At 32.1% G+C, this 13,769-nt stretch overlaps 1 protein-coding gene across 1 annotated transcript in view; it reads right to left on the reverse strand.

The window, feature by feature from the left end:
* Positions 1-13,769, reverse strand: part of LOC129233910 (glycogen synthase kinase-3 beta-like) — a 46,439-nt gene that overhangs the window by 14,594 nt on the left and 18,076 nt on the right. Inside the window, exons 3-8 of the mRNA XM_054867839.1 lie at positions 6,917-7,000; positions 6,729-6,839; positions 6,492-6,622; positions 6,289-6,395; positions 3,391-3,584; positions 2,573-2,759 (exon numbers count right to left, since the gene is read on the reverse strand). Of these exons, the coding sequence (XP_054723814.1) occupies positions 2,573-2,759; positions 3,391-3,584; positions 6,289-6,395; positions 6,492-6,622; positions 6,729-6,839; positions 6,917-7,000 (814 nt within the window). The remainder of the gene's footprint in view (positions 1-2,572; positions 2,760-3,390; positions 3,585-6,288; positions 6,396-6,491; positions 6,623-6,728; positions 6,840-6,916; positions 7,001-13,769) is intronic.

Here is a 13,769-nt window from a genome sequence, read left to right on the forward strand (position 1 = left end):
AAGAATCTTACTAGGCAATCATTTTACCCTACGGGTGATTAAAAAAAATCAAACATGAGAAATTTAAAAAATAACAAATAAATGTCAATTTTCCCATATTTGGTGAAATTTCAAGGGACTGGTGAGGGATCTAAATATATTTTGATTACCAAAAAAAAAAAATTATATGAGCATTAGATGTCAATACACAACTTTTCCCACAAAGGGGATTAAAAATATTATACATAAGATTTTTTTAAAAAAAATTAAAAAAAATGTCAATTTTTACATATTTGGCCAAACTTTAAGGGGCTGGCGGGGGATCTAAATATATTTTGATTTCCAAAAAAATTTTTATGCGAGCATTTGAAGCCAATACACAACTTTTCCTACCACAGGCATTTTCGATTTCAAAAAAAAGTCAAAATCGACCCACCCTAATATATAATGCTAATTTTTGATGCTGTAACTATATAGTAAAATCAAATTGTAAGATTAAGTCAAAATTAAAACCTAAATAAAAAAATAACATATCATTTTCCAAGATTATTAGGAGGTAAAAGTAGAAAAAGAACCTAGTAATAAAAAACAATTTAAAAAACTTACTATTTGCTACTGCAGAAAAAAAGCTTCAGATTGTATCATTCATGTTACATAAATAGTTCATATTTCATACAAAAAAAAAAAAAAAATAAAAAAAAAATAAATAAAAATAAATAAATAAAAATAAAATAAATAAATAAATAAATAAAATAATAAATAAAAAAAATTCAGGTATGAGATTTTTGGCTATAAGATGCATTGTGATAAAAACTTCAACGAAACTTTCCAGATTAAGATAAGAATGGTTGAAATCAACAGATTGAGTATCTTAGTTATTTTTTGGAAAAAAAAACAGCTTATCTTTTTAACTTTAGCAGATGGGCCGGTTTTTTGTCCTCAGAAGAATAAGACCTTTTTTGAGAGTCAGAGATTCAAAAGTAAAGATTTGTTTCATCTATAAAAATCATTTTGAACATGGAGAAAAAAAAACCTATGGCCGAAGCTTTTGAAAAGACGGAATTCTGTCCCTTGGACGGAAGTGTGGCAGCCATGCAGCTGAAGATAAGTAATGAGGAATTTTTTAGGTGTTTTAAAAAACTATATCAACTACCTAAACATGTACCAATATTTCTAGAATAATAGTCTGCTTGAAACATTTTATCTAGTTGAGAGATACTTCTTTTGAGGTACATTTGGACTACAGATGGAGGAAGACTATTGATTCCTGTTGAACGTTAAAATTAAGTCAGAACGTTCATGTTTGTAAGTTTTTTGATGAAATTAAAAAGCACCTTCTTCAAAAAGCCAGGTCTGGTGAAATAATCACCAGAGTCACATAACATAACTTTTCGAGTGCATATAAGATTTTAATAAAATGAAAAGGCTTCTATGTAGTTTCAACTCATTTTTTCAATACTAGGAAGATTATAAGCTTAAAAAAAAATAATAATCTAGCATCTAACCTCAGGCAATAAATTGAATTGTTGACGCCTTGAATTCAAATTATGTTTTTCACAATCACGATATGGCACTACTCATTGAGTTTCTTGTCTACAAATAGCTTCTATCACAAACATAATTGCCATAAACATTATTTAAATTCAAGACATCAAATTTTAATTAATGCCAGGGGCTGGATGCTAGATACTATTTTTGTCTAAAGAGGATTGTGCGAAGTCCATTCTGGGAAACATGGACGCCACTACCCCGGAGGAAAACCAGTTGGTGGAGGCTGGTGGACTTCAAAAGTGACCTGGAAAGCCAACTTTAATCAAGTTAGGACAATTAGCAATATGAGGTCGCTCAAAAACAGAGAGATTCAGTAGCAACAAGTTTATTGTAAGCATGTCCACGGCTGAACCCCAAGAAATACAGTAAGCCTAGTTATAAGAGAAGATGTGCCGAATACATGAACTCACATAGGAAGAAAAATTATTAATAATTGACTCAAAAATGTCAACTGACTCTTAGTCTTCCTAGATATGGTAAAAGTACAATAAACTCCCGATTATCAGCATTCGGTTTATCCGGGAGTCTTTTCACTATTTTTTTTAACCGTCATTAAACGTTTTTAAAACTTTTGATTGTGGTAGTGTTCGTTTTTTTAACGTTTACATGTGTATATTTTTTATATTCCATGTTAGTAGATGGAATGTAGCAATGTTTTTAGCTATAATTTAAATGTATGTGTGAGTGTCACTCCTATTTTTTAGCCATTGATACAGTAGTAACGTTTTTTAACCTATTATTTGGATTATCCGCGATTTTCACTTATTCACAGTTGCCGTGCCACCCTCTTCCGAGAATAATCGTGCGTTTACTGTATATTTTTTGTTATTTTTTTTAAAAGTTTTATATTAAACTGGCATTTTGATCACAGAAAATGTGTTATGGATTTAATTTAAAACCCAGCAAAATTAATTTTTAAGCATTTTAATCATCAGAATAAAAATGTTCAACTCAAATGTAAGATTGAACTATCAAAGAAAATTAAACGCAAATTTTGTGGTATTAAAAGGTATGTTTGAAAAGTCAATGATCTAATAAATACCATGTTCAGTAAAGTTAAAAAGAGGAGGCAATTCTCGAGAATTTGGTAACCTTGTTCCAGGTTCTCTCAACTCGTCAAAAAATGGATGAGCACAAGCATGGAGGGGTGTGCATCGAACAGATGGGGTATATTCTAGGAGTTTAGCAACCAAGTCGACAGCTTCTGGTGGTGTTCTAGCTCGGAAAACCTGAAAAAAAGGAAAGACCAAATGCTTTAAAGAAGCTTATTTGAAAATGCGGTGCAGAACATGCGTGAAAAAAGGTCATCTCATGTTTACACTTTTGTTGTGTTAGATTTACAGAATTAGGAGCAAGATATTAAAATCTTCAAAGTTATAAGCAAAATATAAACTAATTAAAACATAAAATAAAAAAAATAGCCCTATATGAATTTCATTTATTTCATCTCCCTTTCCCATCATGTTACCTTGCAAAATTCAATAAATATTTTTTCCATATGTGAGCCACCCTTCCTTTTTATAATGAATAATGTTACTAATTTCAGTTTGTAATAATTGCTTGAAATATTCTTCGAATTTAAGATCAACAGAAAAAACATCATTAAAATTGTGGTAGCAAAATAAGGAGAAAGTGCTACGGCAATGTATCAAAATGCAACCCTGGACATAATCTGCAGCAAGAGCTGTAATTTTTTTTGCCTTTATCAGGGAATGGCTTAATAAGCAGGGACTTTCAAAAAAAATAAAAATACCTAGCAAATCTTTGCCTACCAATGATATTTGTACATTACATTTATTTATGTCAAAAATCAATTCTGTCACTAGCTTTTCTTTTCCCCAAAATTTACAAAAAACACACCTTGCTCCATGGATGGGCTTTTATTTGTGGAAATCTAAATTCAGTATAATTTCGATTCATTTCTCGAATCTGCTCTTTTGTAGGAGTTCCAAGAACTTTGATGATTTCTACAAGTTGGTCAACACCACTATCACCAGGAAAAATTGGTTGCCCTAAAAGTAGCTCAGCTAGAACGCAACCGGCAGACCATACATCTGTAAATTAAAAAAGTAAGTCTGTAAAAGTATTAATTTAAAAGCACAAAACATTTATTTAGTTATTAGGACATTACTTATTGAGATAGTCAAAATAAGAATAGGCTAAAACGTAAACTGTTAATTCTTTTACATGCTGCAATTGATTCACTTGTTCAACAAAACTCTTTGTCCTCATAAAAAGGGGTGCCCTTAACTTAAATTTTTGGGAGGGCGGAAACTCCTAATTTGGAGAATAGAACTCCAAATTTTGCCGAATCATAAAATATGGGCAGGCGCATATAAGTGTATATGTAATGAAAAGGGACAATTGGGCATTTTTGATGTCACTGATCATTTACAAGCTATTAATAAAAGTTTAACAAACAGAACACAAAGCTTCATAAAAAGGCAGAAAATAAAATCTATTCTTAATCTAATACTAAAATTTGTTAGTAATAAAATTTGATTTAAGTAGCAAAATGTAACAATGCAGAAAAAAAAAGTCCAATGAAAGTTTAGACCTTTGCTATGTAATAAGAATCTAGTTTACACAATTGGAAATTTTCAATGTATTTTAAGATGAAAATAATGACTTTCAAACTACAGAAATATTGTATGATTCAAAGACAGCAAACCAAAGTTTGTAAACCATGCAACTGACAAAAACAGCTGCAAGTACTAAGATGTTGGACTACTATTCAACAGGGAGGGGAATACATAAAGTGGCTTCCTCTATTCAGGAGGTACTGACCACTGGCACTGAACGGCTACTTCTGGGAAGACAAATTCACTATTTCTGGGGATTTTTTTCATTGAAACGTAATAACGTTTCGTGCTTATTATCACTCATCACTGAGTCCTCGATGCCGAGGATTGCATTAAACTGCAGTCCTTGGCTGGAAATGACTGAGTTGGAGGTGTATTTCATGTACAGTGAAACCTCCCTTAACGGACACTCCCGAATAACGGACACCTCTAATTAACGGACATTTTTGCAAGTCCCAGTCCCTCAATATAGACCATTCCATGTAATTCACTCTGAATAACGGACAGTTATTTCACAAAAAATTTCCCTTGCGATCGTAGCACTTCCGTTTTTTTTTTCTTTTCACAGAATATCTTAGCAACTGCTTGCCTTACAAAACTTTTCATCCTCCACAACTGATATCCCCCCCCCCCGTCATTCCTTTATCACTGTTTCTTGGAATAAAAAGGGTGTTAATGGGCAGAGGCAGCGATTGGGGCTCAAAAGTTGGGGCAGAAAAAAAAAGAACTAAAAGACATGGTACTTTTTGCGGGCAGCAAAAAATGAAAAAGAAAAAAAAAGTCATACTTTTGTTACGGCTAGTTTTGAGAGCATTGAAGCAGATAAATGAAAACTAATGTCAGTCTAACAATTAACGTACGTTTCTCTTAAGATTTTAATGAATTTTGTACACAATAACTATTCAAAAGTTAAGATAAAAAAGAGAAAACTGGGTGCCTTTTCTAACTGTCGGGAGATGCAATTGAGCAGACCGGCACCTGTAGTAGTCGGCTGTATGGCACCGTGGTTTCATTGGGTTGTTTAATTTTTAGAGATGAAAAAGATTTGCCCATATTCAAGGTCATATTGCCAACTGTCAATCAGGCAATAGTGATACTCGAGATAAAATAAATAAATTAACCATAAAAAGTGTGTGTAGGGGGGGAGGGGGATTGCTCCGCCGAATCGCCGCCGTTGGTAGTGGGATATTCATACCCTGAGATGAATTGAGAGGCAAGCGAACCTGCTTTTCATGCAGAATCGTAGCTTTGCAGTTGCAAACTTTTCTAAAGGTGTGTTGATTTAGTTTTTTTTTTTTTTTTTGCGTGACAATATTATTTGAAATTTAAAATTTCAACGAAAAGAAAGAGACTGACATTGAAAGAAAAAATTAATGTTTTGGATCTTGCCGAAAAAGAAAAAAAAAGCGAGCGTTGTCTTGCCGATCGTTTTCAAGTTGGGAAAACCTAAATCAGCGAAATTTTAAAAGATAAAGACGAAATTAGAAAATTGTGGATTGTGAGTTCGAATGAAAATTTTAAAAATGTAAAGTTTCGCAAAACAGAAACCAGTGAAATCGGCGAGGTTGTCATGAAATGGTTCAGAGATGCTCGTGCAAAGAACGTCCCAATAAGCGGGGTATTACTCCAAACAGATTAATTACACTTGACGTAAAATGTAGTAAACCTTTCGCAATTGATTCGATTATGTTCTACAAAGGGAACAACAGCCCACTTTGAAAAAGGTAAATTAAGTAGTTCCTCCTAATAGCGGACACCTCCCAATAACGGACAAAACTTCTGGTCCCTTGACTGTCCGCTATTCGGAGGTTTCACTGTATTTGCTTTAGCCCTGGCTAATGGGCGGTAATTTTTACTGAATATACCATGCCTTGCCTTCAATCTTCGAGTTGAACCGAATCATTGCTTTGGTCACTCGTCTGGTCTGTGCTAATTCTATATTAGCTACCAGTTTGTTTGGCACTCTTGGCTTCCTTAAGAGGTTTTCCATCTCCGGCTCAGTCATTTCCTCTGCCGGGCTGATGAGTGCTAATAAGCACGAAACTGCAGTCCTCAGTTGGAAATGACTGAGCTGGCGGTGAATTTCAAAATCTATTTTATTTTTCAATTTTAATAGAGTAAAAACAAAACTCATTAACAACAAATATATTTCAAATGAATGAAAATATATACTGACCTATCATAGTAGTATAATCTGTAGCTCCAAATATAAGCTCTGGAGCCCTGTAATATCGGGAGCATATGTATGAAACATTGGGTTCTCCATTTACTAGATGTTTAGCACTAAACAAAAAGAAAAACTTAAAATTAATATTCTGATAGAAAACTAAAATGAATCTCACCCTAAATATCTAATTATTCAAAAAAAAGTTTAGTTACCTTCCAAAATCACATAGTTTTAGAACACCACTGTCTGGATCAAGCAATAAATTTTGAGGCTTAATATCACGATGGCAAATTCCAAGGGAATGGATGTAAGCTAAACTTCGAAACAGCTGGTACATATAAAGCTATATTTTATTAAAAAGAAATAAATAAAATATAGAAAAATTAATATAATTTTTGTATGAATATCATCAACAGACAAACACATTTGAATAAAAATTAAAGTTATACCTTTATAAAGGATGTAGGTATTGTTTGCTTTGATTTACTATATTGCCTAGCAACTCTATAAACTGTTTCCGGAATAAATTCCAACACTAAGTTCAAATAAACTTCATCTTTCTAAAAGAAATAAGTAATTTTTATACCACAATAATAAATAAAGTTTTATTCAGCATGCAAAAACTACAATACATTACCTTTTCTCCACTTGAATAAAAAAAATACTTCAATTTGACTATGTTGCAGTGGTCTAATCTACGCATGATTTGCAGTTCACGATTCTGAAAAATAAAATTCATCCGCGATCAATTGGTCATATATGATATCATGTCGTTGATACATGAAAGGTTCTCAGTAAAAAAAATAAATAAATAAATAAATCTGAAGATCAAGCAAAATTTTCTGAAAAAGTACACACTGCCGATTTAAAATAAAAATTAGACAATTGAGTGATCTACCACCTACTCTCCACAAAACATATTCATTCTTTATGAACAGGGCCAGCTCCAGTAGTTCTGACGCCCTAGGCAATATTGACAAGTGCCGTCTCCTGCCACCCATTGAATAATAATAATATAATTAATAAAATAAAAATAAGAGTAAAGTGCTAAAAATTGAAGTGAATCTTTTCAAAATACTTTTAAATCACCCAATTTCCTGCCTCTAAAATTAAATTGAATTCCTAGTTAAATTCCGAACACACTCTAAATTATTTTTTTTAGCATTGAAGCAGTGAATCTTATGATGCTGAAAAAGATATTCGTACTTTCAATTTCGACATTTGCCGCCACTAAAATCTGCTGCCTAGGTTACCTACCCGAGGAGGCGGGCCTGATCATCAATCAGTTTTTGTTAAAAGGGCTTATAGTTAGTTGCTTTGTGTCCTTTTAACAAGCCCCGCGACCTCCCCCTTTTTTGTATGTTCAAAATTCATTTAAGTGTTAAATTGAAAGTTCTGCAATTTTACAAAAAGTGAAGTTTTCTCTTGAAACACTGTATAAGCAGGGATGTGCCGACCAAAACTCGCTTTTGGAGCTATTTTGGGAGCAGGAAAATGATGAGTTTGGAGCAGCTTGGAACAGTACAACGGGGAATTTGGAGCAGCCTGGAGCAGTAAAATAGAAAATTTAGAGCAGCAAAAATTTAAATTTTGCATCAATTTGGAACAACGATGTATATTTCACATACAGAAACATGTGTGACACGATATAATAACAAAAAAGGAGATTAAGGAGGCAAAATCACCATAACTCCAACTACTACTTGAAGCCCTCTTGATTGCAATTATTATCTTTTTTTTTTGTCTAATATTTTTCTCAAAAGACTAGTTTAGTCCTGCTCTACTATTTTCTTACACTTTTTCTGATTTAAATTTAGTTCACACATTTACTTTACTTGATATATATATATATATATCACTGCTATTATCACTGCTGCACATTTAAGTTATAGTGCTTTGATACCTATTTTAAAAGTTTGCTTCATAAAACTCAAAAACATATAAACATATTCTAAAAGGCAAAAACAAAGCCAAACAGAGTGGTTAAACTGAAAAACTTTACCTTAGCAAGTTACAAGTGAGTTTTAAAGAGCTATTAAATAATCTTTTTGTTTTTCTTTCTTTTTTGGTATGTGTAAGTTATTTACTTACATTTGACCTTTTATATATATATATACACACCGTAATTTTGGGTAGATAAGCCGCCCTATCGTATACACTGCACATGCAATAATTTACAAACTAAAAACAATCGTAATACAACTTCATCGTATATGCCGCAGAAGAGCGTATCAAAACATGGCGTCCCACACCCTCTATATATATACACATGTACTGATGCAATTATTTATCATAGTTAGAACAAAATTGTAACAAACAACTGCACTTGTTGACAGATAGAAATGGAATAAACTTCATGTAAAAAAAAGGTAATGTAAAAGGTTCATGTAAAATGCTACGGTTACACAAAAAACTAGTGTTGCAAGATGACATCTACATTTGGTTGGATGAGGAGTTTTCAAATCATTGTGTTATACTTAGCAGTTCATCAAAAAATTGTTTACCCTTTATCAATCGATTCTTTTTTTTAAATTTATCATCATTGAGACATTTTAAAACATTACTCAGACTATAGCAGGGTGGCGACAGGAACTGTGAAAAAAAGTTCCCTGACTTTTCCCTGACATTAAGTTCAAATTTCCCTGATTCACGTTACCAATGACATAATAGTTTTCTTTCTTTGCTCTACTTGAAATCCATTGTATGTTTGTATTAATTGCAGTATTTTAAACGTTTTAAGTTGTGTAACTTGTTGAACTAAAGATATATTTTCAAAAGATGCTACTTTTTTAATAAAATGGTTTTTAAAAAAAAACCCTATCAAGTCAATTTTTTTGCGAAAAAAACCCCTACAAAACAGTATATTAAATTTTTCTACAATGGAAAGATTATAAAAAATTTAAAAGAAAAAAAAACTTTACTTCCAGAAACCACTTAGCATTAGAATTTTAAGAAACTATTAAAATTACTCTTAAAAACAGATGTGTATTTATGATACAACTAAAAAGTAATTGAAATTATTTTGAACTAAGTCTTCAAACAGTATAATAATTGTTGCAAGTATAAGAAGTAATAGTGAAAGAATAGAAGTAATGTAGTTATTCTTATATAACTAATTGACACATTTATGCAAAACAGATGAAACCATTTGACATCCATTCATAGGGAGCTTTTCTCTAATCAAGAACATAGGTTTTAATGAATGAATACAGCATTTTAACAATAAAAAAAATAAAGATATTTACTTAAGTATATAAGTTAACTCTGTTTCAAATGATTTCAGTATGTAACGAAAAAAAAATCTTAGATTGCTTTTGCAACAAACAACTTTGAAATGCAAGAAAAAAAAAAGCAATTAGTTAATTTCAAAATATATAAAAGAAGAATACAACTTGATTATAAAATTGAAGAATCACTTAAGTCTGAGGAAAAGAAAACCTTTATAATCTGCGGTGACAACAAATAGTATAACGACAAAAAACAAAGTTTTTTTAAATTGAAAGTTCAATTTTAGCAATTAAATTAAGAACGCGAAGAAGTAATAACTTTTAAGCTTTTATAGTATTAATTCAAAAACCAAAGATTTCTTCTTGAAATCGTGATTACAGTACGCTAATTACTTCGAGACAATGGAATAAAAGCAAAGGAGCTAAGGCATTAATGAAAGCTTCCTCTTTGCCTGTATGGTTGTTTATTTTACGTAGCATTGAAAGCGTAAAAGAAAAATTCAAGCTAAGTAAAATAAACAACCTAACAGACACAGAAGCAATCTTCGAAAGTTTATCCTGTGGTTAATAAGTAAGATTCAATACTTTGACGTTGAGGGAAAAAGATGCACAAATATGCGGCAGCGTATAATCGCACCTCAGTAATTTTACTTTTTTTTTATTGAACAGATAATTGGCAGAAAATGCGTAGGGAATTAAAGTACTTAATTTTTTAAAGCAAAAAAAAAATTTTTTTTCTTCATCAAATCAATTTTCCCTGATTTTTTGCTATTTTTTCAAATTTCCCTGATATTTCCCTGATCTGTCACCACCCTGTATAGGGACTAACTCAGACAAGCTAGCTATTCCTCCATTTTTCAGCCTTGTGAAACGTATATTACCATCACGAATCTGGCAACACTGGAAAGAACAACAACAGCGAACAGCGGTAAAATCGGGACAGACTAACGCAGATATAAGGGTGTGAGAAATTAAATTTAATGAAAAACCTGTTTCATGGTGCAATTTAAGAGCTCTACTAGCATTTTTGAATGAATTTTAACATTGTCGCTCGATTGGGCGAACATGAAAAGCACTAAAAAAGAAGGGTGGGGGGAAAATTTCTTCAGATACGCCCCCCTGGCAGATACGCCGCAGATAATTTCAATTTTAAAACACGTATAAGCCGCAGCTTATCTACCTGAAATTATGGTATATATATATATATATATATATATATATATATATATATATATATATATATATATATATATTAGGAGGGTCCTTATTTATATGGGAAATTTTTTTTTTTGGAATTCAACAAGTGACGCCCCCTAGTTTTGTGACACTATCATAAAAAGTAATCGGTGCAAAATTTGAACTAGATCGGTCAATAATAACACGTGCCCCTAGGAGGTTGAACTTTAACACTTTTGATAATTTTCCCACAAATCTTCTAGTTTTTACTTCAGACCCCGTACATCGTTTCTCCTATGTTTGCAAAATATTTTTACAGCGAGGTAGCACTAAAATTAATCTTTTTAATTACTTCATATCGTCTAAAGATTTTACATTGAATAAGAATGAAATATTGCTTTAGAAACTTTACCTTAATCGTACGTACGCTTTTCTCAATGTACCTCAATCGTGTGCATTTTTTTCCCGATAGTCTTGGAGTGTCTGTAAAATACTAAATTGCTTTTGTGACTTATATTTGGTAAATTGATTGTGATATTCTTCGATTAATTGTGCTCCTCTTTCAGTTGTATCATTCACAACTTTCAGCATTTTTACAATATCTCTTCCCTTTAAATAGATTCCTTCATTTTGCCATGAATCAGGATCAAATAGGAAAACATCTTTTGGTGTTTGTAACTTATCAAACAGTTTTATTAACTTGTAATTGATTCTACAATAAGGAAGATCTTTACTAAGAAAGCATTCCAAATCATCTACTGTTATTTGAAATTTTTTATACAGTCATCAGACACGTCTTCCTATTCAGCAAGCATTTTTTTGAAATAGTCTTTTCCTATCTTCAAAGTTTATTCCTTCATCCAATACGGACAAAGCTACTAGTTCATCCCCTAAGTACCATAAGTGATTTATGAATTTTTCAATCACTGCTTCTGCTGCATGTTTGTCATCATTTTGTACGCTGCAGGTGTTTTAGATACTAGACTTTATATTAATTTAAAAAGCCTAGAATGGGTTGCTGCGAAAAACTATATCTTCATACAACATTTAACTGTAAAACAGCATTTACGGGCAATCTCTTCATGTAAGGTCAATTTAAATTGTTTCCAAAATATATAAATATTCAAACAATAAATTCCTTTTGCCACCCATCTGGTTCACAGATAAGCTCCAGGTTGCCGAAAACATATCCCTGTAGGAGGGAGGACTTCACCAAGAAATATTATTACACGTTATGAGAATTCTCTGTGATATTTCTTAATTCCGCTTTCTATGAACAATAATCTGTCATCAAATTCTTCTTTTAGAATTTAAGTGGTATGTATAATTTTTGAATTTTGTAGTGCTTAAATAATGGAATATCGAGTCTAGAACTAAGAAAGGCAAGAACTTCTTTAAAGACACTCTGCAATACGATTTTAAGTGCATGATGATAGCAATACAAATGCAATATATCACCTTTCAGCTTTTGCTCTAAAAAATTACATGCACTATTTATATGGTTGGTATTGCAAGTCGTTGTATCAAACACTACAGCTAGAACAGTTAGCCATAAAGAGCTATCATCTAAGATATCATATACAACTGAAGAAATATCTAAGGAATTCCGAGTAGCTGTTCAATATTAGGATCTGAAGCTATCACGGTAATCCTGCCGGCGTTCTTTTCCCAGTTACATCTGGATGTAGCTTTGTATCCCATGAATAACTAAAAAATCTAAATTTAAATTCATGAAATCTAATTTTATCTCTCGAAAATTTTCTCTTGCTCTCTTAAGGGATGTACGATTGATCATAAGGTTATTTGGATTTAAATTTACTGCATCTACATAGGCTGTTAATAAATGAGCAGCATCTTTGTCCCTAATATGACATTTGTCTAACATTGATGAAATGCGAGCAGATCTCAATAGTTGTCAAGCTTTTTTGGGTTGTGGTAGATCAGATGTAGAAAAAAGGTTCAACAGGTTAGGATAGATACCCATTTTGGTTTCTAAATCTTGTGAATTGCAAGAGGAATTTGATGATAATAAAGGACTATGTACTGAAATAGAAGACAGTTTAAAGTATAGATTTTTACATTATTCCGATGTGATTTTTTTTTTTTTTTGATTTATATTTAGATATAGAAAATAGAGTTTATTTTTATGGTAGGGTAATCGAGGATTTTTCAAAATTTAAATTATAAGAAAGCATAAACATTTAAGTATATAACTAAAGAACAGCAAATTAAAATATAATTGTCATCACTTATATTTATAGCATGAAAACCTAGTGACCCTATTTGCCATACCTATTACATACACAGAAAATTTTCTAAATCAACACCCCCAAAGCCTGGAGGAGGCAATTTGTTGTTGTCAAAAATCATTCATTAATGGCCTAGGCCATTCATTAATGGCCTTTAGAATCCCTTGTGTCCATCTTGATGGAAAGAAATGTTCCCCTGCCGCTTGGTTTGAAACGAGCGCGAATAGCGGTATGCCTGTCCCAAGGCCATTGGTGTACATGTACCCTATGTAATATGTAAAATTTTACAGAATGAAAGTGAGAGAATGGTTGGTCTGGAAGTAGCAACATCTATTGAAGTTCAAAATTACTTTGAATATGAAACTTAGGAATATTTTTACATAAAAATGAGAAAATCCGCAATTTTTTCTTCAAAACTCAAAAAAGGGGGTCCTAGGGGCACGTGTTGATATTCATGGATTGACTTAAAATTTTGCATGGATCATTTATTTGTATAATGGAACAAATTGAGGGGGCATCGTGTAAAATATCTACAACTTCAAAAATAAGGACCACCCTAATATATATATATAAACACTATCATATATTGTATTTATAATCTGGACAAGTCAACCAAAATGAACTTCACTACCCAGTTCAATAGGCGCCACAGGCTGCTCTATGATATTGGTAGACAACACATTTGATAGCAATATAAGGATTGAACAAGAACGAAAAAGTCTTTTAAAAGAAGGAAAAAATCCCAAAATACCCTGGGGCCTCATCAGGGGGTACTCCCCAAAGGTAGGGAAAAACCATGAGATGTTTCGTGAGTGCTGCTGGCAAAATTTGCCTAAAA

The sequence above is a fragment of the Uloborus diversus genome, chromosome 1 (assembly GCF_026930045.1).
Source record: "Uloborus diversus isolate 005 chromosome 1, Udiv.v.3.1, whole genome shotgun sequence".
Lineage (NCBI taxonomy): Eukaryota > Metazoa > Arthropoda > Arachnida > Araneae > Uloboridae > Uloborus > Uloborus diversus.